The 22370-nt window shown below is 38.4% G+C and overlaps 2 protein-coding genes and 1 long non-coding RNA gene across 4 annotated transcripts in view; 2 read left to right on the top strand and 1 right to left on the bottom strand.

The window, feature by feature from the left end:
• Positions 1-3700, top strand: part of LOC106955454 (CUGBP Elav-like family member 3) — a 31435-nt gene extending 27735 nt beyond the window's left edge. Inside the window, exon 15 of the mRNA XM_015045653.1 lies at positions 2637-3700. The gene's annotated coding sequence lies outside the window, so the exon portion shown is untranslated. The remainder of the gene's footprint in view (positions 1-2636) is intronic.
• A 1830-nt stretch (positions 3701-5530) lies between these two features.
• Positions 5531-6977, bottom strand: LOC106955456 (uncharacterized). Its single transcript, XR_001426578.1, has 2 exons — positions 6019-6977; positions 5531-5925 (listed from the first exon to the last, which is right to left on the bottom strand). It is a non-coding gene; the product is annotated as an uncharacterized LOC106955456 (long non-coding RNA).
• Positions 5921-22002, top strand: LOC106955455 (ceramide synthase 2-like). Of its 2 annotated transcripts, XM_015045656.1 has the most exons (11): positions 5921-6010; positions 9338-9410; positions 14628-14844; positions 16101-16218; positions 16301-16419; positions 18456-18513; positions 18740-18790; positions 19506-19598; positions 20754-20882; positions 21471-21577; positions 21813-22002. In XM_015045656.1, the coding sequence occupies exons 3-11, from the start codon at positions 14672-14674 to the stop codon at positions 21985-21987; spliced, it is 1023 nt and encodes a 340-aa protein (XP_014901142.1). In that variant the 5' UTR covers positions 5921-6010; positions 9338-9410; positions 14628-14671; the 3' UTR covers positions 21988-22002. The 2 variants fall into 2 exon arrangements, with proteins under 2 accessions (XP_014901142.1, XP_014901140.1); XM_015045654.1 differs by lacking the exon at positions 9338-9410.
• The last annotated feature ends 368 nt before the right edge of the window (positions 22003-22370 follow it).

The following is a 22370-nucleotide window of genomic DNA, read 5'->3' as shown; positions in this document are numbered from 1 at the left end:
TGTGTTACACTGTTAGCGTGTAATGCAGGACTGAATAATCTTCGTTGCATTGCCTTCTGCATTGAGGTGTCCATAGTTTTCCATAACAAACTGGTGGAGACGAGCACAGCAACAACACAGGGAGCAAGAATGATGCTTTGATAGGGGAAAAATACATGTTTTAGGATGTTGCTGCATAAAATGGCAGGCCGTGATGGACAAGAGGACATGACATGTTTATGGTATGCATAACTCCAGAATGTGGCTGCAAACTGATCCAACGCATGGGATATATATACATAAACAAGAAGAATTAGATCAAGTTACCTTTTTGTTTGCTGCAGCGCTCTGTATTCATGGGCGAGCATGCATTTTGTTGAGCTGTACTCTGATAGGCTGAGTTCATAATCTTGGATTGTGACTTTTTTACACTGTGATGCTGCACTTTAGTTTTCCTGCTCCTCCATTTTTCTCTGAGACTTCTTTACATCTTTTATCACTGCTCCTGCTCTTTTTCTGTCTCTCTTATCTTCTCCTTCTCCACATTTTTCTCTCCTTCAAGTGTTGATCTGCTTCTTTCATCTCAACCTCATTATACTATTCCTTCTGACTTGTGTTTTGGGGTGAAGGGTATGATGTTGTCATGGTGGAAGAACAAGTGCCTCTTGCTCATTGGAGAACAGCCTTCAAATATAGGAATTCTGGGAGAGTTTTTTTTTATTTATTTAAGAGAGTTAAAAACTTCAACATGGCTGCTGTCAGATCAGAGTGTGGAGGCATCAAAAGGATTTTCACTTTTACTTTTTTAAAAACTTTGTGTAACATGCAGTGCCTTGCAAAAGTAACCACACACTCAGAAGTCTTGCACAATTTACCACATTGCAGCCCAAAACACAATGTAGTGCTTAATTATGAAGAGGAAGGGCAACAATACATAGTTTCTAAAAAAAATCTTTACAAATAAAAATGTGAAAAGTGGGACTTTCAGTTATATCGAACTGCTTTTAACTCTCATACCCCTAGAGTGCAACCTGATGCTTTTGCTCCAATTAGTTATTTGAGTCCACCTGTTTGTAATTTAATTTTCCTGTAAATCCAGATGTTCTGTGGAGGCCTCAGAGTTTTCTTAGAAAAGATTAGTGAACAAAACGCATCATGAAGTCTGAGAAACACAACAGAGAAGTTAGGGGTAAAGTTGTGGGTTGTTTTAAAACCGCTTTGAACAACTTGGAGAGAATTTTTTAATCCATGATCTAAAAATTGCACAGCTGCCATGGTTAAAACTAACACTGGTATGGTTGGTAAAAAGAAACTATCACTGTACTTCATCCCTTCACTAGGACAGCGTCATGTTTCAGCAGGGGCAGGGAAGCTGGTCAGTGTTCATTGGAAGATGAATGAAGCTAATTAAAGGTCAATCCTGGGGGGGAAAAAAACAGATAAAGGCATCAAAAGATTTGAGACCGGGGCAAATGCAGTCCAAGTTATGGTGGTTTAAATCAGTGCATATTCATGTGTTTGGATGACCGAACAAAGTCCAGATCTAGTGCAAATCTGGTGGAGACATACTTCTAAATTAATGCAGAGTATAGTATATGTCTAATGTATATAAGTATAAATATAGCGATGCTCACCACACTTGTTCAGATGTTTTTTGTTTTTTTTTTTATGAAAAATAACACAAATGTTCACTATTTGGTGCTGATCTGCCACTTGACATCCCAGTAAAAAAATAAGGTTTGTGGTTGTAACATCAGAAAATGTGACAATCAAATTAATCAAACCAAATTTTCTTTTTGAAGCACAATTAAATAAGGTAGTTCAAAGTGTTTTACATCATGAAAACTCAAAAATCAACAATTGAAACATTACATTTTACCAAGTGCTGTCATCAAAACATCGGTTAGTATTTCACTTATGAAGGAACTCAGTGTCTCGACTGTTTTACAATGTTCCTCGGGTGTGAGTATTTTTGCAAGGCTTTATATATTTAATGATTAAAAGGCTTCTATAAATGAATATATAGACAGTGAAAATAATTAAGGCAATGAAACCTGCAGTTAGAGCATTTTTTTTTCTACTTAAATTGTCACCCAGAATTTCTATACTGCTAATGCCAGAGAGTGATGCATGTTGTTGGTAGTGTTTGCTTGCCATGATCCGGGGCACCTAAGTGCAGCACATGCTGAAAACACATAAATGCGAGTTCCCAGAGTTTCATGAGCGCACACAGACACACACAGACACACACATGCTTTCCTTTGAGACACACAGTTGCAGTCATACTAGGATGCATACCAGTGACTTACTGTAATTAACTGCATGATCTGACCAGACACTGTATGTATATATGTAAAAGCACCGTGATTGAATTATGTTGACATCTGCCAATGATGCTCCGAGACTGAAATTTAAAAAAAAGCTAGGAGCGTCCAAAGGTACAAAGGGGAGCAGCAAGTTTGTCAGTAGCTCCAGTGAGTCCCAGACAGGAGTCTTTGTTGGATGGATGGGGCATGTTTGACAAAAATGTGAAGCTCAGAAACCCACGCAGAGCTCCAGTTTCCCTACAAATTTTAACAAAATCTTTTATTTTTTTCTCTCTTTTCCTCTCCTCTCGTTCGTTTGCCACTCCCTCTACCCTCCAACTCCTCTCGCAGGCGACCTCTCAGAGTCCAACTGAAGGTGAAGTCCCAGGGTTCATTGTGCTTTCAGACTGTCTTCTACCTGTGAGCGTCTGCGGAGAGCTGCCACACAAACACACACTGACATACGCAGAGATACCCTTAATTGTGAACCTCAAAGCTGAAATGTATATAAAATGCACAAAAAACAAACAAACACATGCCTGCTGACACTCACTCAAAACACACACACACACAGTTAACAAAAATTACGTATCCGTACAGCCAAATGCTTGGTTTGACCACAGTCTGTATGGAAAAGGGTATTTAGTACAACTAAGAGAACTCAGACCACATGTGTAGGAAAGGCACTGATAAAAAAAACAATGATATATCACTTCAGTAGACTTTAACATGTCTATTCCATGTCTATTACGTGACAAATATAGAGGGATCGTTGTTTCATAATAAAAAAGAAAGAAAATACAGAAAAAAAGATGGCTAAATGAGTAGGCTAGCAAGACTTTGGAAAGGATCCTAATGAGCTGTATATAGTTTAGTTTACAAAGAGCAGCATTTAAAAAAAACAAGAAAACATGCAAAAAAGAATACTACTTTAGATAAAACACTGAACAGAACACTGCAACATAACTATTATTATCATTATTATTCTTATTATTAATACAACTAGTGACATCATCATTCTTCATGAGAAAGCTATTACATTCCAAATTGTAAAATGGGGAAATCACAAACCTATTTTAAATTTCTACTTAGATTTTAGGTGAAACACAGGGGAGGGGGCGGGGTTGCACTTTTATTCGGGAGGTTTTAATAATTGAGCTATTTTTTATTTATTTATTTACTAATTTAACAATTATTTTGTTTATCGGGAGAAAATGTTTGAGTGGCAATGCAATATTTTGGTTTTAGGATTTTCTAGAGAAAAACTTTTGAGAGCCTGTTTCTGTCAGACTCTTACAATCGAGTAATTATAATGTATCTATTAACTATTACAGCAATTATATTTATTTCTTATTTATTGAATCCTGTTTTTTGATCCACTCTTTTTAAGTTTAAATAAAAGGTATCATACTAAATGGCCTGCTGTCGTTCGTGTCTGTTTGTGTTTTTGGCAAAAATCATGGAGGGGGGATTTATTTTTTTTTTCAACTGTATGTGACGTTTGTGACCAGAAGGGGGCGTACCTTGAGTGCACTAATTAAGAGGTTTGCATCTAATCTTCTGAACTAATTTATAACAAACTGTTTATCAGCAAAATTACACACTGCACTTGCTTTATCTCCGAGAACACTATTGGAGTTAATTACCTTCTTACCAAGATAGAAACTACTGTTTATTTCCCTGGATAAGCTTATCTCAGTTTGCCTCAGTTTAAGAAACAAAGACCTGAATAACTGGGTGCAAGCCAAATGATGTTGTTGTAACTGAGAGCTGCAGATGAATTAAGTTGCATCATCCCAGTGCACACACTTTTTTATCTATTTGTGATGCATGTGTTTAGCAATAAATATAAACTCTGCTGTGCAGCTGCTTTTTAAGTATAAAATATCAATGGGACACTGGAATAAGTTGTTGTCCGCAAGGAAAGCATTTTCTGAATTCATACTTTCACTGACCAGTTCATATTTACAGCTCTGTGCCAAGTCCAAAGTAGAAATCAAACAATGACTGTTTTATCTGTTTACTTGGAGGAAAAGGAAATAAATAACAGCATAATAAAACAGTCTAAGGAACATCGAGTCTCTGCTCAGATATGATGCAACAGCAGCTTAACGTAGCTTGTCCTACTGAACCGAATGTGTATCTGGGAAAGCTATTTTACAAGCTGCACTGTATGTAGACCTTATGTCACTGTGCACTTTGAACAACCCTTCATGGGCTTCAATTTTAGGTCACAGGGAAAAGAGCTTTAGTTGGTAAAAGGAGCAGCTAAAGCTGAAACATCCTTGATCTGTAATGGCAAACATTTAAATGGGTGTCGCAGCATAATTCTGTACCATCACTGAAATAAAAGTGGACTTGAATGAAATGGAAAATTAGAAAAGGTTATTGAAAATGAATTTTATTTATGACACAATCAGATCAATTTCTAACATATTTCACCCACTGTTGGTCATGAAACATGTTTCAAGTAGTTTGGAAAACAAAACCCCCCAAAAAGGAAACTGTTACCTATATGCAGATGGGTACGGCATAAACAAAACCAAAGGTCCTATGGAATTATTAAAGGAAACTATAATGAATTAATACAAATTCATTGACCTTTAATATATAATAATTTAGCTTTTTAACTACGTCTGCTTATTTAACTGTAAATGTTCATTCTTTGAGCAATTTTGCTCAAGGAAGAGTGTTGTCTGACACTTCTGCCAACAAATTTCATTGTATTGATTTGTTCAAACCATGGCAATAAGTAAAGTTCTTCACCTAGAAATTGCAAAAACATTTCACGTTATGCTACTTATGAAAAGCAAAAAAGAATGGCATGTTTTTAATTATTTTATAATCAAATAAGCTAATTTAGGATCTATATTTAACTCCTAATGAAAGCTAATTTAAAAGTCGACTCAAGAATGAATCTTATTTAAAATATCTGGGAAACAAGCTATTAAAGTAAAAAGACATCTCTTCAGTTCATTTATAAAAGTCATACGGTTTAATAGTACATTGTTTAGTTAGGAAATAATTTATAAAGTAGTGACAAAAACCCCGAAATACAGTAAAATGACCATGGCTTGGAACCAGTGAGTAACTGGTGCAGAGAAGTGAGGTAAAACTTTCCTCGGTGTGGAAACAAAACGCGAACATGTCAGCCAAGTGTTCCCTCGTGCTCGGACGTCATTTGCGTCCCTCCCTCCCCGTTATCCCCTTCTCACTCCTCCTTCTGTTTGCCCGGATCCCAGTCACTTCTCTCTCCAGCAGGCCCGACCCGCACATCTGTCCGGATAATACGCCCACGCAGACACCGCACACGAGAGAGGGAGGGGGGGGGGGATGAAATTAGCAGGGACACGACGAGGGACAGAACAGCCTGGACGTTTGCTGGAAGAAAATCCGACCACTCTCATCGGAGCTCCTCGCGTATCTCCCACTATGAAAGCAGGTTTCTAGTTTTTCCCCAGTCCGCAGAGAGAGAGAGAGAGAGAGAGAGAAAAAAAACAACCCTGACTTTTATACTCCATGAAAACATGAAAAGACCTGCCCGGATCTTGAGCGGTTGCACCTTTCTGAGCTCAACCAGCCGGCTGGACACACACCGTTAAGAACCGTTAGGTTTACAGCCGGATCTCCAGAACCCGGACTACGGAGGAGGAGAGGAAAGAAACTACATTTATTTCCCCGAAAATTACCGAATTTCTCTGTTCTCCAATAAACAAAACGCCAAAGTAAGTACCGTTTCATTTTCACGTCGGCAAAGCGGTTAGCTGTTCGTTAATGTGTGCGCTGCGGCAGACTACGTTCTGCATCCTGTTTCTGCTTAGACGTCATTACGCATTCATGAAGGAATCCGTTAATGCGACATAGCAAAGCAGTTTTGTTTCACTTACTATAATGAGAAAAGACATGGGAATTAATGTGTGAATGTGTTTGGAAAGGAGCCGTAAAGTTTCTAAGCGTTGCCGTTTAATGTAAGGAAATGATGGCGCGTGGCTCAGTGTTTGATCTATGCTAACAAAGTTTGCCAACCAGACGAGATTATCTCAGCTAACACACACATAGGTGGAATTTAGTAAAAGAGCTTATACTGTTGTTGACTTTTACATGTATTAGTTTTTATATCACATATAATGGTTAAATGGACTTTGACTGGGACATGTTCTCCAGTGCCACAATTGTGAACTCCCCCCCCAAAAAAAGTAGCCACCGTAAAGCTGCTGCCCACACTTTTCTGAAAAAGCAACAAAGTCCACTGTTGATATAAAGTTTGTCACATGTAACAAAATGTTTCGTTCCAGCTGTTTTTTGTTTTTGTTTTTTTCTTTCAGTGCTTTGCATTGAAATAAAATAAGATCTTGATTCCCTTTGGAAAAAACAAGCTTGCATGGCTTTGATGACATCACATAAGGCGGCTAATCACTAATCAGATCTTTTTTGTACTTGCATTGTTTTTTAAACCATTTCCATCCTTCAGTAGGGTTGGCCTGATGTGAGATTATCACTGTATGGCCTTAACTAATGCTAATTAGTTGGTGTCTTAAGTCAGAGCTCTAATGTGAGAATGACATCACATGAGAGTAAACCACCTCTAGCCGAATAGCTTGTAGTTTTGCTAACTACTGTTTGCAATATAAGCAGATTATGTATTTGACTTCATTTTATGCATATAAACACAAAATAAACATATTAATAAATAGATAATTTACAGCATTGTGTGCCACTGGTTTAATTAATAGTTTGTACTTGCAATTCTTAGTATAGATTATTCTGCTGTAAAAGTAAAACTTTCCCCATTAACATATAGTCAATACACCAATTATTGCAGTGTAATTGTAGTGCTAAATGGCAAATATTAATATAACCTAAGCATATTTTCACAGTGATTATAAGTACATTTGAAGAGTAGAAATAATATTTAAATTAAATAATCAAAAACAACAATTTCAACTAATATTGTCAGTTTGGGGTGTTTGCAGGCATCAAAGTTTATTGTTATTGTAAAATATGAACATTTTTCCACAGTTATAAACAACATAGATGTACGCAGGATACAGCATTTTTACAATATGCATGTCATCCAACGAGATGGAAAAATTCAAGTTGGAATATAAGTAGATATGCGTCAGTTAAAGTTCCTAAAGCGATCGTTCTCTTTATCTGGGTTAGCTTCTCCATCCACAGCAGCATCAGTCAAGACTTTGGAGCCTAAAGGGCTTAATAATAAAATGTTCGTCCAGCGCTTCATAATCAGTGGAAATCTGTAAATGTAGCTTGCCGGCTATGTTGTCCAACAATGCTGGCTGACCTGCTCAATTCTTGTGCCTCCTGTGATGTAACTGACCCAAATACACATTAGCAGGAGGTGGTTTTTGGTCTGCTAGGAAACATTCCATTTTGTTAAATCCTGCTGTGAACATTCTTGCTTTATTACCCACCTTTGTTTTATTTTCTGGAGGTGACGGTCAGTTCTCCCATTTGCCCTTTCATATAGCAACGCTATCTCAGTTCTTATCTCGCAGTGGAAGCAGGAAGTAGCCCAACCCTTACTGGTTTGATTAGGACTACTAATCCATCGCTTTTCAATGGAGCCAAGAAGCCCAAATGGGAATCAAAGCCAAAGCAAAAGTTGCTGGAGCATTGCAATGAGAAAATTAAGGTATGACTGAAGAAAATGTGGGTTGAAAGCAACCCAACACTCAACAATAATTTTTCAATCGGACATTTTTCAGCACTAATAAAATAGATTCATAAATACTTTCTTAATCCCTACAAGAGAAACTTGTGTGTGCAGGTAGCACCTAAAATCACAACAGCACACCAAGACTATAGTACCATAAAACACAATGGTAGTTGTGGTACGTATAAATGCACATGGAGGTGTTGTGCTGCTGCCTTGTTGCAGCAGGAATGAAGGCTCACCTGCATTTCTGTTCTACAACGCAGACAAAGGCATTATTATTATTGTGAATGATTCTCTGAGAATACCTTTAAGCAGCTTCTTCAGATCTTATAATCGAAACTTGTGTTGCATTTTACCACTCCTAAAACGCCTGTTTATGTTTTATTACATAAATAGGTGATGGACCAACATATTACCTTTTTGGTTTGAAAAGGCATTTTTCTCCGACCCACTTTGTTTTGTTTGTTTCATATAAAGGTGAGGGACAAGTGCTTTGATACATGAATAAGAATAATTGTATAACTCGTTCATTTGTTATACCAGAATGGGAGTGGCATACCTGGAAAACAGCAGTAGTCTAAAAAAAAGTCTAAGTTTCCTTAAATGAGCCTCAGCAGTTGGTGATTCATCCATGGAACCTAATTTGCTTAGTCCTAATATGTGACAGTGTGTTTGTAAATCATTAATTCTGACTGAAATTCTGCATTGAAGTCAAGAGCAGTCAGTCGAGTTAAATCACGTGTGTCAAACTCAAGGCCCGGGAGCCACATCTGGCCCGCCTTAGCTTTTTAGGTGGCCTTTTAGACTCCAATTTACATCAGTTAGTTTGCAAAATTCACACAAAATCAACAGATATCCACATTTTTTTCAGACTTTTACTGCAATTCTTTTCTTAAAATTGGTCAAATTGGCCTCAGCCTTACCTGAAGTACAGTTATAGTCCGTGATTGATGCGGCGATTGATAAAAAGTGACTTTTAACACCATACATTAGCGCAAATATCATAAAAATTCCTTACAAATATTTCTAAATTAGCGCCAGAAAATCTGTGATTTTGATCGCAAAAAGAAAAAAAACACACAAAAACTTAACGAAATCCTGGATGTGCTGATCAGTGTAAAAACACGTTCAATACGATGTAATTTTAAGAAACGCTTATTGAATACTGAAACAAACAGCCATTTCTTGATATTTTAACAGTTTAATGGGTTTTATCAATACATTCTGGTCCTTTAAGAAAATTCAGATCTTTGATATGGCCCAAAATGAAAATGAGTTTGCCACACCTCAGTTAACTACTTTAACCTGAGATCGAAAAAAGCAACTTGAACGTTGATCTGTCTGTGATTACGTCTTCCTTTTTGACTGCTTTCAGTGAGTAATCGGAGCTTCAGTAGAACATAGTGGAATTCGGTCTCCGCTGAATGAGTAAAACTAGTCACCAAAAGGTAAATGTAACCATGGCCTTGCATCCACTGAGGTAAATCATTTCAGCATGACAGTGCCTCCTAAACAGACCCACTCACAGCCGCATGCTGACTGACTGACCTGCAGCATCAATAATTCATGAGAGCCACAGATCAGTGTCACTAAAACCTGACTTTTTTTGTGATGTTTACCCACAGCACAGCAGAGAGGCTAACGGTCATGAAACAATTCAATAAACCGACTGCTTTGGGATGATGAAACACAGACTGCCACTTACACACTGAGATTATCTGTTGAATGTTTTTTTTTTTTTTTTTGTAAGAGAAATAATCTCCATGTCTTTTGAGTTACTTTCCCAAAGAATTCCTAAAATGTGGGCGGGATGCGTGTTGATCATTTATCCTTGCTGGAAAATGCTTAAAGCATGACCTGAGTTAGGGCTAACGGACCATGTGCAGCAGAGAGCATGGCCGGCTGCCCTCTCCTCTTCTCCCTCCCCCTGTTACACAAATGCATTTTGCTGCACAGAAATACTAAATATTCGCATTTTAAAAGCTTTGAAACGACAGTTTGTACCTTGATACTGCAATCGTTAAACTAAAATCTCAATTTCAGACTGCACCGACACTAATTACTGTATCACTACATGCTTTAGAAACAAACTAATCACAATCTCATGGGCTATAAAAATGATCCATTGCAAGTTAACGACCTGTGCTGTTATTTATGGTTCCCATTTATGAAGCAACTGATAAGTTTCTATGCAGCTTTTATTTATTTGTTTTTTGTTTTTTTTTTACATCTCATTTCATTAAGTTCAGTTTATTGCAGTAGCATCTGTTTGCACCTGAACAGTTCTAATCAAACTGTATTCCTCCTGTTCAATCTAATTTATTTAAAAGACATTGTATTTTTCATTAACCACTCTCATTATGTACACTGTGTATATGTAGTGGCGTTTTAAATCAGCTTTAAACACAGGAGAGCAGCAGGAGTTCAGTACAATGCCAGGGAAAATATAACAGGAAATGAAACCGGATTTATGTCGACCTGCGTGTGAGCAACATGGTGATGGTAGATCATTAAGGATTTAATATCACCTAGCAGAGAAGCTGTTATCTCCGTTGCTGTTTGATGTTTTTGTACAAGTGCATCAGTTTGCAAAATAGCTTTTGTGTTACAGACTTATCTGAGTGGTTCTGGCTGGTCAGGCTGAGCGGTCTGAGACTGAGCGGACTTTGAGTCTTTAATATTTCAACACCTTTATTAAACATCGGTTAGCTCTCGCTGGCAACTTCTTAACGTCTGATTAGAAACGTAGACTGTAATGGTCTATCATACAGCATATTGTTACCAATACAGCTGTACATAAAGCTCTGGGTTGGTTTTACTTAGAAAGTATTAGAATGCTTAGTTTAATGTATGCCAATGTTTTTTTTTCTTTTTTGTCTTTACAAGCAAGAGAAGACGTAGTATTCATCTTTTTAAAATATATTATTTCAAGAACAAAAACGGGACATGCATTGTAATTTATAGATGTATTCCGACATGTTATCTCAGTGAAACATCAGTGCGCTAAATATTTAAAGTTTTGACATACCTATGACCCAATAAAGATCCTTGATGTGAAGGATCAAACCAGCACAAAAAGAGTCAAAATAAAAATCAATCACATTTATTGAATACAAACACATATCTTTGGGATATTTTCTGACAGCAAAAAGCCCGAAGTGATCAGAGGTGTTGCCTCAACAACAGCTTTTATAAAGCGACTACCCCCACCAAATCACACAATAGCCCTTCCTCTCGAATTTGCCCAGCTCTTCTCTCTTCAGCTGCAGGTGTAAGGTCTGCAACCCTCTACCCGGATTCACAAACGTCCCCGTCCTCACACTGTTCTTTAACAAATAGTTATTTATCATGAAACACTGGAATAACATAATATTGGCTTAAAATGTCAAAATTAAAGACTGAACCTGTCTACAAAGTATAATTTCATTCACATTTATAACAACTCTCATTCAGACTGATTATACTTATGTATATTTGGAGATTATTAAAAGTCTGCTATTTTAGAACATCTTCGAAACACATAGTATTTTTTTTTTTTTTTTGTCAGCATATTGTCAATACATTACTGGAAACGGAAATACAGTAAGCCTTACATCTGGCTGTAAATTTTTGTTCTTCCATTACAGGCGTAACAATAGCGTGTTGTGCCTGCTTGGTAAGTGCCTGCTTGGCAAGTGATTTCACAACACATATTGGTATATTAAGTCACATGTGGTTATGTAATAGTGAGAACTGATCGTGCTTCTTGAAGGAGTGTCCCGTTTCTCTGTAGAGTATTTGAACCACTTCCTGAATCCAGTACCAGGGATGGGAGGGGAAGGAAGAGGGCTAATGCTGGGCATAAACCCAGGACATGGCATTCATCTGAATGACACTGGACATCTCTGCTGTAATCTGTTTAGTTATTGGCAATTTGTAGGTTTATGTTTTTATTGTGCTCTCTTGAAGCTTTTCTTGCATCAGTCTCCCAGTTCCTGTGTTGTTCTGTTCTTGGACTCGTAACCCAGATGGTGTTGGTCTCTCTCATGAATCTGTATTCCTCTGATGGTTGCTAAATGCTGTGGTTTGAATGATTCAGCCTCCAAAGTGAGCATCCTAAATGTGGTTGTACAACACAGATGGTCTGGTAGTAGTGAGTCACAGTCAGAGCACATTGTTAGTCTTATGACTTATGGTTCCCCTGACTTGCTCAGCTTCCTGCCTTCCAATACTCATTGGACTGTAAAGCACCGGATGATTTTATGAACCAGGGGAGCAAATGGGGACGGAGTGGAGTGATTCCTCTGTTTGGTGCCAGCGTGTTTACATTCTCTAAATATTCCTGGACTTTGTGCCACGTTCTTCTTGGATTTGTTTAGGTTCTCCTAACTTCTGTTTGATGCTTTTTATCAGAGTAAGCATTATAGGTGTATAAACCCCAGGATTCAGGAATATCTGGAATGACATTCAGCCAGCTTGATGTGAAATCACTGTTTACAGTCATCGGACGCTTGCAGTGTATAGTGTGGAAGAGAAAGTCTGTCTGACATAGAGAGAGAGAGGGAGAACCGCCTTGCTCCCTCCCACCCGCTGGAGGCATTCTTTACTTTTATTGGACCTTTGAAATGGTCAGAGTCTGGTCATGTGATCTGTTAGACCAATGGCAGGAGGATTTTGGGAAGCTGTGGGGGAAGAACTGCTTAAACATGCTGAATTCAATGGATGACCTAAACAAGCGACCCTAAAAATATTCTCCTGGAGTTTGCAAAATGCTAAAATGTTGCAATGCTTCCGGACAGTGTGACTTTTTAAACATTTTTCTTGGCTTCATTGTGTATTTGTCAATTTTTCATGCTCACTTTGTGGCGTGTTTGTCCAGCTTGTTACATTTAATTGTATCCAACACACTTTGCAGGAGTTTGGAGTATTTTGTCGCTATCATTTCCACACATCAAACACCCTTTGGACAGCTGATTTTTACTTGTCTTATTGAGGTTTGACTGCGAGGAACCTTTTTCTGCGGCTATCTTTGCACTCAAATGCATTATGCATGACCACCAAAAGTCAGATGTTGAATCTCTGAAGTGGAAGAACTGGAAAAATTATAGGGAAAAAATATGTCATCCTCCCCTTTCTCCAAAAGGAAAAATAGGGCAGCCCAAGGTTTTTGCAACAGGATAGAGGGATTGTGACGACTGACATGACTGTATGTGGAAAATAACACACTCACTCATCCATAGCACCTTTTACAGCAGTAGCCAGATCAGAAGAATCAGCTTTATTATTATCATTACATCATTTAGCTAAAATGCGAAAACATTCATATATGTTGATATTGCATTCCTGTGTTTTGTGTCTTTTGTGTCTTTACATAGTCAAAGTTTCTTTCCTGCTATCCATTAATGCATTTTTATTCACTATTTTAAATGCTTCAAACTGAAGGACCGGGGGCCATATCTGGCCCGCTATAGTTTCTATATGGCCCTCCGGACTCCAAGCTGACACATAAATAGAACCATGAAGATAACAGTTGTGTGCTTAAATATTATTTTATCAATTATATCAAAGCGGTTTATATATTTTGCATAATTGTGAGTTTATTGCAAATTTTCCTTCAAAAAGGGTTGGAAATATTGGAGTTATGCGGCTGCTAACTTTCTTACTTCAGCTACACTGCTGCCTCAGCCTTACTTGATATCAACTTATAGTCTGTGTTTAAAGTGGAGAGCAACAAAAAGCCACATTTACCATCTTCCAAAAAAAGATGGTAAATGCGCAAAATTTATTTTTAAATTACTAAATTAAATCCACAAAATCAGCTATTTCCACTGCAAAAAATAAAAACAATATTGAAATCCTGGAGAGACCGATGATTGTGAAAACATTACTTCATTTTAATAGGTACTTATCGACGGCAGAGACAGCTCTTTATTAATATTTTAACAGTTTGTTGATGGGTTTTATCAACACGTCCTGGCACAAGCGGCCCTTTGAGAACATTCATGATCTTGACATGGCGCCTAAAAGAAAACTAGTTTGACGCTCCTGCCCTATCAATAACATTATGTGTGTTATTGGGCGTGTTATGAAAATAAGAGCAGTAGAAATGTTTCTGCCTTTCTCTGAGCCAAAGGGGGAATCCTCCTCAGTTACTGGCAGCAGCGGCGGCAGCAGCAGCAGGGTGGGAATGGGAGTGGAAGCCAGGCGGTTACACGGCTTTGGCATTTGCAGCTGCAGGAGTGGGAGTTGCTGTAGCTCTGTAAGGGGACTCCGCTGATGGCGTGCGTAACGGTGGCCCCACTCGCTCTGCTCTTATAGATGAGTTATGACTCACATCCCACAGATGTACCGTCTCACTTTGCAGCCAGCCCTTTACTCTCTTGCCACTCCCTGAACATAGCAGCCGAAATATTCATCATTACGTCAGAGAAAGAAGCAGCGATCGCAGATGACTCTATTCACGAGTTCATCGTGGAGGTGTGAAGGAAAAGCATTCGCTCATCCCTGAGGTGGATCTTCATATGTCTCTGTGCTCCGTTATATGCATTAGGAAATATGTACATGCTCCCAGTGAGCATCAAATAAAACCAAAGTTAAACCACTGTATTTTCCCCATTTGTCTCATAATGAAGATTTCACTTGTCCTTTACCGCATGTCTCTAAGCTTAATTGACTTATATTTGCAGGCTGATAAAGCCATAAGGGTGGTGCAGAGTCCTGGTGCTTCAGGATGCTGGTGGAGCTGAGCGAGTGGTTCTGGCAGGAGCGGCTGTGGTTTCCGGAGGGTCTGGGCTGGGCTGACCTGGAGGATCGGGATGGACGAGTTTACGCGAAGGGCCGTGATTTATGGGTGGCGCTTCCCATTGCGCTGGTATTCCTCATTATCCGGCAAATCTTTGAAAGGTCAGTCCATCTTTCACTCTGTCCTCTGGCCTACCTGTGACCCTCAGCTGTGTTTAATTTAAACATTTACTTTCTCCGTGTTCACACATTTATCCCTGTCTTCCTCTTTTGTTGTTCTTTTACCTTTTCTACCTTCTCCTTGCTTTGTCCGTGACTTTCTTGGTCGGCTATCTCTTCTTTTATCTCCAACTTAAAACAGTATTTATATCCCTTCGCAGTCATATATTTCACTTGCTTATGTTTGTCAAGTCACTATTAATTATTACTTTCATTATATTTATCTTTTGTTACCTTCCCTCTCACCTTCTCTAACGTTGGGAAACGTGATAAGAGAAACAGCAAAGGAGACAGTTGTAACATTTGCATGAACCTATAAAGCTGCTGCTCACAGTTGCTCATAAATTTGCAATGTTTTTAATTTAATTATAAAACATACTTTTTTGTCAGACATCCCCTAGTTCCCAACTACTAGATTGTTTTCTCCAGATGCCTCTACGTGGATCCCAATGTTTCAGAAATAACATGAATTAAAACCTATTTAGAATAAAATGCAGACAATCAAAAACAACATTTACTTTCATTAGCTAGTTATTCTTTTTATGCCGTTCTAGATTCCTGCATAGTCTGAAAAATAGGATTTTATTGTTTAAAAGTTGGATCCAGTCAGACTTTTCTTAGTCCTTTCTTAGACCTCCTTTTTCATGTGGTTTCAGGTTCTATTTATAACTTTTCTATTTACATAATAAAAATTATCTGTTTTGAGAAGTATGTACATATTTGAGGGAAAACACATCGTCATTGACCTCTGAGGACATTTAACATTAAAATAAAAACGTGTTTCAAAGGAAACAGTTTTCTTTTATAATTCTTCTTTGGAAATGCCATTCTGAATATTTTTGATTTTTGATTTTTAGGCTCCTAGCTTGAGCATTTTATTGCTGAAATGTTCATCCGGTTACTTAGAAAAGGGTAAAAATCCTCATTGTCTGTTATATAAAGCATTAACTTTTATCTGTCAGATGTGGAAAATAATCTTTTCTGCTTCCGTCTTTTGTTATGTTGCCAGATATTTATTGAATGTAATTAATTAGCTTCCAGAAATATTGTGTAAACATCCTGTACCATCAGTACACATCCTGTATAATACTTTCATTTATCATCTGTGGGTTAGGGTTAGATTTTACATTGATTTCCATTCATTTCACCTATTTCTTCTAAAAAATGTCCTTCCTTTTTAATCCCTTGTTTAATCCCAGGACAGTGGCGACACCTCTGGCCTCTCTACTCGGCGTGAAAGAGACGGTTCGGCTCAAAGCGCCTCACATCCCCTCCCTCGAGTCCTATTACTGTAGAGTGACCAAAAACCCAACACAGGTAACTCTCGTGACACTGAGCGCGCTGTAGGATGTGAAGTACCGGAAAATACCAAAAATCAAACCTCCTTTTGTTGGTTCAGTCTTCAATAGCAAGCCTTTGCAAACAGACGGGTTATTCAGAAAGACAAGTGCAGCGGTGGTTCAGACGGAGGAGGAACCAGGACCGACCGAGTTTGCTCAAGAAGTTCCGAGAAGCCAGGTAAAAACACGAGCGTGCTCTTTTCTAGATACATCGTTGTTCTTAAGAGTCTGTTCGGATGTAGGGCTGATAAAAAGTAAGCATTGGATAAAAACTTCCAAAACCTTTTTTCACATCTAATGTGACATATCTCCCATGCGATTCAGGTGCGTAACCTGGCTGCGGAGGTGTGTTCAACCTCAAACTAACACTTTATTGAAGCAACTTTAGATTCATATCCAGCATTCAGCGTATTAAATTCACTAGTGCGGTCAATTGTTGAGGGAATAAAGTCCTTATTTTTATTCTCTAGCTAAGCTGTAGTTAGCAGGAGTCGGAGCAAAAATCTGTCAAAATAAGAGTTGTAAGAATTCACTTTTTTTTAATTTAATGATGCCACTTTTTTATGTGGCACAAAAACAAATAACAGAACTAAATATAAATGTCCTTTTATAAGCCAGAGTTGTCAAATATAACTAAATCATGACGTAATTGGCTGATAATCTCCTGGCAGAGAAAACTGAATCCTGTTTTTAAATCACAAAGTGCTAGAACAAAGTATTTGCCAGGTTATTGAGCTTTTTATCTGTTCCATATTCTAATTGCTCTTACTATATGTACTCTTAAAGGTGGAGGAAACTCAGAGGTGATTGATCAGAGTTGCTGTGACCTGACATTTTAATAACAGTGGGTAAAGTTTGGAGCCCAGCTGTGTGACACGAACCAGGTTAAAACAACCGTTGACCTTAACCAGACCCGCTGCATGTACAAACAAATTTCTGGGTTTCGAAGTGAATCCTCTATTTTTAACTTGCACTCAGAACCGTGCCAGTCTGCCCTTCTGGCCCGGTTCCCCACAAGCATTTCCAGCTATAAACATATTTACTACACGGCCTCAGCTGTGTCAGGGACTCTGTCATCGCTTTAGCTGTATTTGTGTTTGCATGTGAGTTATATCCGAGCTGCGGACGATTCGTCTGGTTTTGTGCAGGCGGGTGCACGTGACTGGATGTTTGTCCCTGCCTGGTTATGGTGAGTCTTTCACTGTGTTGGTTGCAACATAAGGACATTATTTCTTTTCAATCAACCCATTGTGTGCGTGCGGACAACAGGGTTTCTGTCTTTCCTGCTTCCCCTTGGCTGATGTGTCCCCTCGCTCTCACTGTCCTTTTCTCACTGAGCTTCTGCTGCTCTCTCGCTGCTCCAGCTTTCTGTCTGAAGCCTTCTCGCCACACCTGTGTGATTGAGCAAAGGGAGCTGTGACCTCGCTCCATCTCTGAAGCAGGATATTAACAGCTCCCTCTTTTGTCTGGTATTTCTGCCGTTTGATCAACATTTGTCCAGCTTTGTTTGTTTGCGTGTCGTTGTTGAACATTAATGATGTATTTCATCAGATTTTTCCCATGTGCGGAATCTAAGGATGAATTCACACAGCCCTGTTTAGTCTGTTTTAATCAAACCCCAGTTCGTTTGTCTACTTAGTCTGATTTGTTTGGGAAGGGGTGAGTGCGCAATCAAACGCTGATGCAAACAGGTTTTGGCTCGGAGAAAGTGAACTCTGTCGAGGTTTTGAAAGCATATGTGGATGCAACCAGACTGGAGGCCGCTTCAAAAGCAGGACTCAAACTACAGCGCAGGGCATTCTGGGTAAATACAGTCAAAACAAACGCTAGCTTGCTCCAGCAGGAGAAATGACTCGTGTTTTTGTTTTTTTCTATTAAACAAAAGTTAAATCCTACGACTAAAATCTGATGCCACTTTATTTTTGTTTTACATTTTTGCAAAGAAGGATGTTGCCCTCATGTCTTGGTTTGAGGTTTTTGTGTTGTCTTCTTCAGTGGTTCTTTGTGCAGCGCCCCCCACAGGCGTGTGGGTGAACAGGTTTTTCAAACGGTTTGGTTTGGGAAAAAAACCAACCGCACCAGCTGAGAATGTGACAAAAGTTGCAGTTTTGGTGTGAAAACACCTTAATTATGCGTTTCCTGGTAGATGAGTTATTAAACATCTTTTCCCCGACTGACTGAAGAGAAAGTGTGTGTGTGTTTGTTCTCTTGCAGTTGGAGATTTACCTTTTACCTTCTTGCTTTCATTGCTGGCCTGGCCGCCCTCATCGATGTGAGTACTGCCTCTTCTCTTCATGTAAACCCACACAAAGTCTCATCCATCATGTGCTTCCGTTGCTGTAACTTGTATATTTCTGCAGCTGCCTGCTCTTTTTGCTTTGATAACTTTGCCTCTTTGCAGAGATGAAGCCCTGACTCATCCCGGTGCTGAGTCAGTGGATATAAATACACCTGCTGATTCCTGCTGTCTCATTATCCCGTCCCGTTTCTCCTTCCAGAAACCTTGGCTGTATGACACGAAGGAGATGTGGCAAGGCTTTCCTGTGCTGGTACGTCTCTGGGAGGGATGAGAATAGCAAATGCATCAGATTACTGACTCAAATTATCCAGCATAAATACAAAATAGGCATTAAATGGTTGTGTAGCGATGGATTATAGTCAGAAATTGGGAATAAATATAAATATTGAGATTATGTTGGAAATAATTTGCTCCTTACAGATTTCTTCTGCAGTTTTTTGCTGTTGTTTTTTTTGTGACACTTATATGTTTTGGATCATTAAACAAATGTCAATGTCACACCAAAATAACCTGAAAAAATAAAGAAACTCTTTTCAGTTGATGATTTGATTTATTAAGGGAATAAAACAATCCAAACCATCCTGTTACCATGTTAAACAGTAAATGCGTCTTTAATCTAATAACTTTCCAGGAGCTGCTTGCAATAATGAGGAAACGTTTGTTAGATCGTCCTGAAGATATTTCGTCCTACTTTCATGTACTTTCATTCACTATTAATGCATTTAAAAATACACATAACTGTAGAGCACATTTTTTGATTCATCATTGGGATAATTTTCTATTATTACATTTAATTTCAGATGAAATTTCTGCCTCTGTTAAGGGACCTGAAAGCACACTTCTTCATTTATCAGTCAGGGGAAAAAATGGCTAATGCATTTCTTATCTATAATCTAATTCTTACAGTCTGAATTTATGACATTAGCCCATGGATTTTATGTATTAAAGACATCTCTCTTGTTCAGACTCTGCTGCCATCTCAGTATTGGTACTACATGATCGAGCTGGGGTTCTACGGCTCTCTGCTCTTCAGCGTGGCTTCTGACGTCAAACGTAAAGTAAGTGAATATATTTCAGCAGCAGTTTTCTCTTCTGAGAACAAATGAAAGACATTGCAAGAAACTGTCTACTTGCACAGGGTTTCCCAAACATTTCAACACCGGATCCACAAAGTAAGAGTGGCACAAACATGTGACCCAAACTATTTGTCAATTTGAAATCTGGAGATGATCTCAAGATCCTGCTTCTGTGGAGTCCAGACACCAACAAATACTTAAAGTTAGAATTAATGTCGTAGGTTCTTGTAGCATAACTTGTAATATTTGCTTTCTTTTTGTGTGCTGCTATTACATTATGTTCAGAGAAAACCTCTATAACCTTTGAATGATCTGAGCTGTGACACATCTGCGGACTGTGGGTGGACATTAGACTGTTGTTACACGTGTGTTTTTCTGTGTTTTTGCTGGACTATGCTCTGCCTGCTCAGCTGTGCAGAGCAGAGGGAAAAAAAAGTCTTGCAAAAGAGGCACAGATTGTTCCTCTAACACCACACGTCTAACCGGGGCTCTGAAACCTGCGGCTCCGACGTTACAGTGGCCATTTAAACCCTCCATGTTGACTCTTAATAAGTCTGGCTAAAAACGTCAAAGAACCAACTCATGTTGTTAAATGTGGATATAACACAAATTCAGGTTTTAGCAGTTTATGTTTTTTTTTTTTTCATTGGATATCCACAACAGACTGACAGCAATAGCACCACCAATATATGTTTAGATCTATTATTATTGACTTTACGTCGGAAACTATGTGCTTTTTTGTTTGCATAATTTTTCACCACTACTAATATCCCATAGCATTAAGGCTTTTGCTAAACTTTAATACTTTCATGTATTTTAGATAAAAAAAAATAGATATGAAATGGTGGATTAAAAATGGCAGCAAATTGAATCAATTAGATTTATAACGTTTTCAAACGCCATTATTATTATTATAGTAATTTGTCCTATTTTATAAGGTCATGTAACATTTGCGACTCTGACCGAGTTTTATTCAATAGCGCTTTGTATTGTAAAGGCTGCAGATCCCTGGTCTAATCTGAAATAATCTTAAGCAGGATTTCGCTCTAAACCCAACAACTTTTTAACATGCAACACACATTTAAACGTTTCCTTCTCTCATGACCCGAGCGAATAATTTCCCTGCTTTCCCTTTAGGACTTTAAAGAGCAGATAGTTCATCACGTAGCGACCATCCTCCTCATCAGCTTCTCCTGGTGTGTGAACTACATCCGTGCTGGAACTCTAATCATGCTGGTGCACGACTCCTCCGATTACTTCCTCGAGGTAAATGTCCCTCACTGGATTATTTTTGAATGTCAGACAACATTTTACCTCCAGTGTTTCATCGCTACTCAATACATGATAAAAGGTTTGCGCTGACTGGAAACACATTGATTTATTTGATCATTTTCCAGGTTAAACAAAGTCTTGAATTTTAACAATGAAAATAAAAAAAATACCTGTCTGCTATAAAGCATCATTTCATAGTGATGGATACTACAATCTAGAAGTTTGAGATTTTCTTTTTAAAGATTGAGGATAGCAAAGAAGTGGTAAAACCTGACTTTAGTAAATGTTTTCTACTTAACTGCCCATAATGTTGTACAAACACACAGAAAAATGTAGAAATGTTAATGTGAAAATTTGTAGGAACCCTGATAATAGACAGGAACCACATCTCATATGTGCTAATTTTATTTATGAGCCACTTCCATCCAGAGGATTATTTGACGCAAAGAAGCTGACACTGCCACCTGGTGTTTGAAAACGTGCATTTAAGTTTTATTTGCTTTTAAAGAGATTAGCAATAATCATTCGGCTCATGTGTTTACATTTGTTTGTGAATCATTCTCTTTCTTTTTCCTTTGACAGTCTGCTAAGATGTTCAACTATGCTGGGTGGAGAAACGCCTGTAACTACATCTTCATCATTTTTGCTGCAGTCTTTATCGTCACACGCCTCATTTTTTTCCCCTTCTGGTACAAACACACACACGCTTACACACATTTTTGATCTTCAGTATAAGTACAGAGCACGTCTCTAAGATTAATGTAGACTTTAGCTATATTCAAAAACAGTATTTGATAGATAAAAACGAGACAACAGTAGCACTAAAACTGAAAAGTAAAAGACTATAAGATTAAAACTGTTCTCACACATTTTAACCAGCTGAATGTTGTTTTCCTCCTCCCTGATCCTCTCTGTGTGTTTCAGGATCATTTACTGGACCTGGGTTTACCCAGTGACCATCTACCCGCCTTTCTTCGGCTACTACTTTTTCAATGGCCTGCTTATGGTTCTGCAGTGTCTCCATATCTTCTGGGCCGTTCTCATCATCCGCATAGCAATCCGCTTCCTCACCAACAACGTAAGCAAAACATATGTGTAGATACGCAGCTTTTATTTTGGAAAAATGTTCAGATTTATTGTACTTCCTGTTTATGGAAATGGAAGAAACGGTAAATGCAGGGAGAAAAAGAAAGATGTCAATTCATTACTGTGAAATAATTTCTGAAATTTGGAGTGCACACTGTCAGTGTAAGAAAAGTTTTCATTAAACTGCTGCTTGCTTTACTGTGCACTATGTGAAACTGTTGTATAATTGGAATATGCAGAGCTCACTTAGTCAGGTTAGGAGAGGAGCTTCTCTGTTTTGCCTTGCAGTTCTGTTCAAATGCTGTTTTCAAGACTGATGCACTTCTAAGATGGAGGTGGTCAGATTAGGATCACAAGATAGAGCCACCATAGAGGAAGAGGCTGAACACAGAGTGC

This window comes from Poecilia latipinna, unplaced genomic scaffold (assembly GCF_001443285.1).
Source record: "Poecilia latipinna isolate Pla-1442-1.1 unplaced genomic scaffold, P_latipinna-1.0 Scaffold737, whole genome shotgun sequence".
NCBI lineage: Eukaryota > Metazoa > Chordata > Actinopteri > Cyprinodontiformes > Poeciliidae > Poecilia > Poecilia latipinna.
This window is presented reverse-complemented; position numbering and strand designations above follow the sequence as displayed.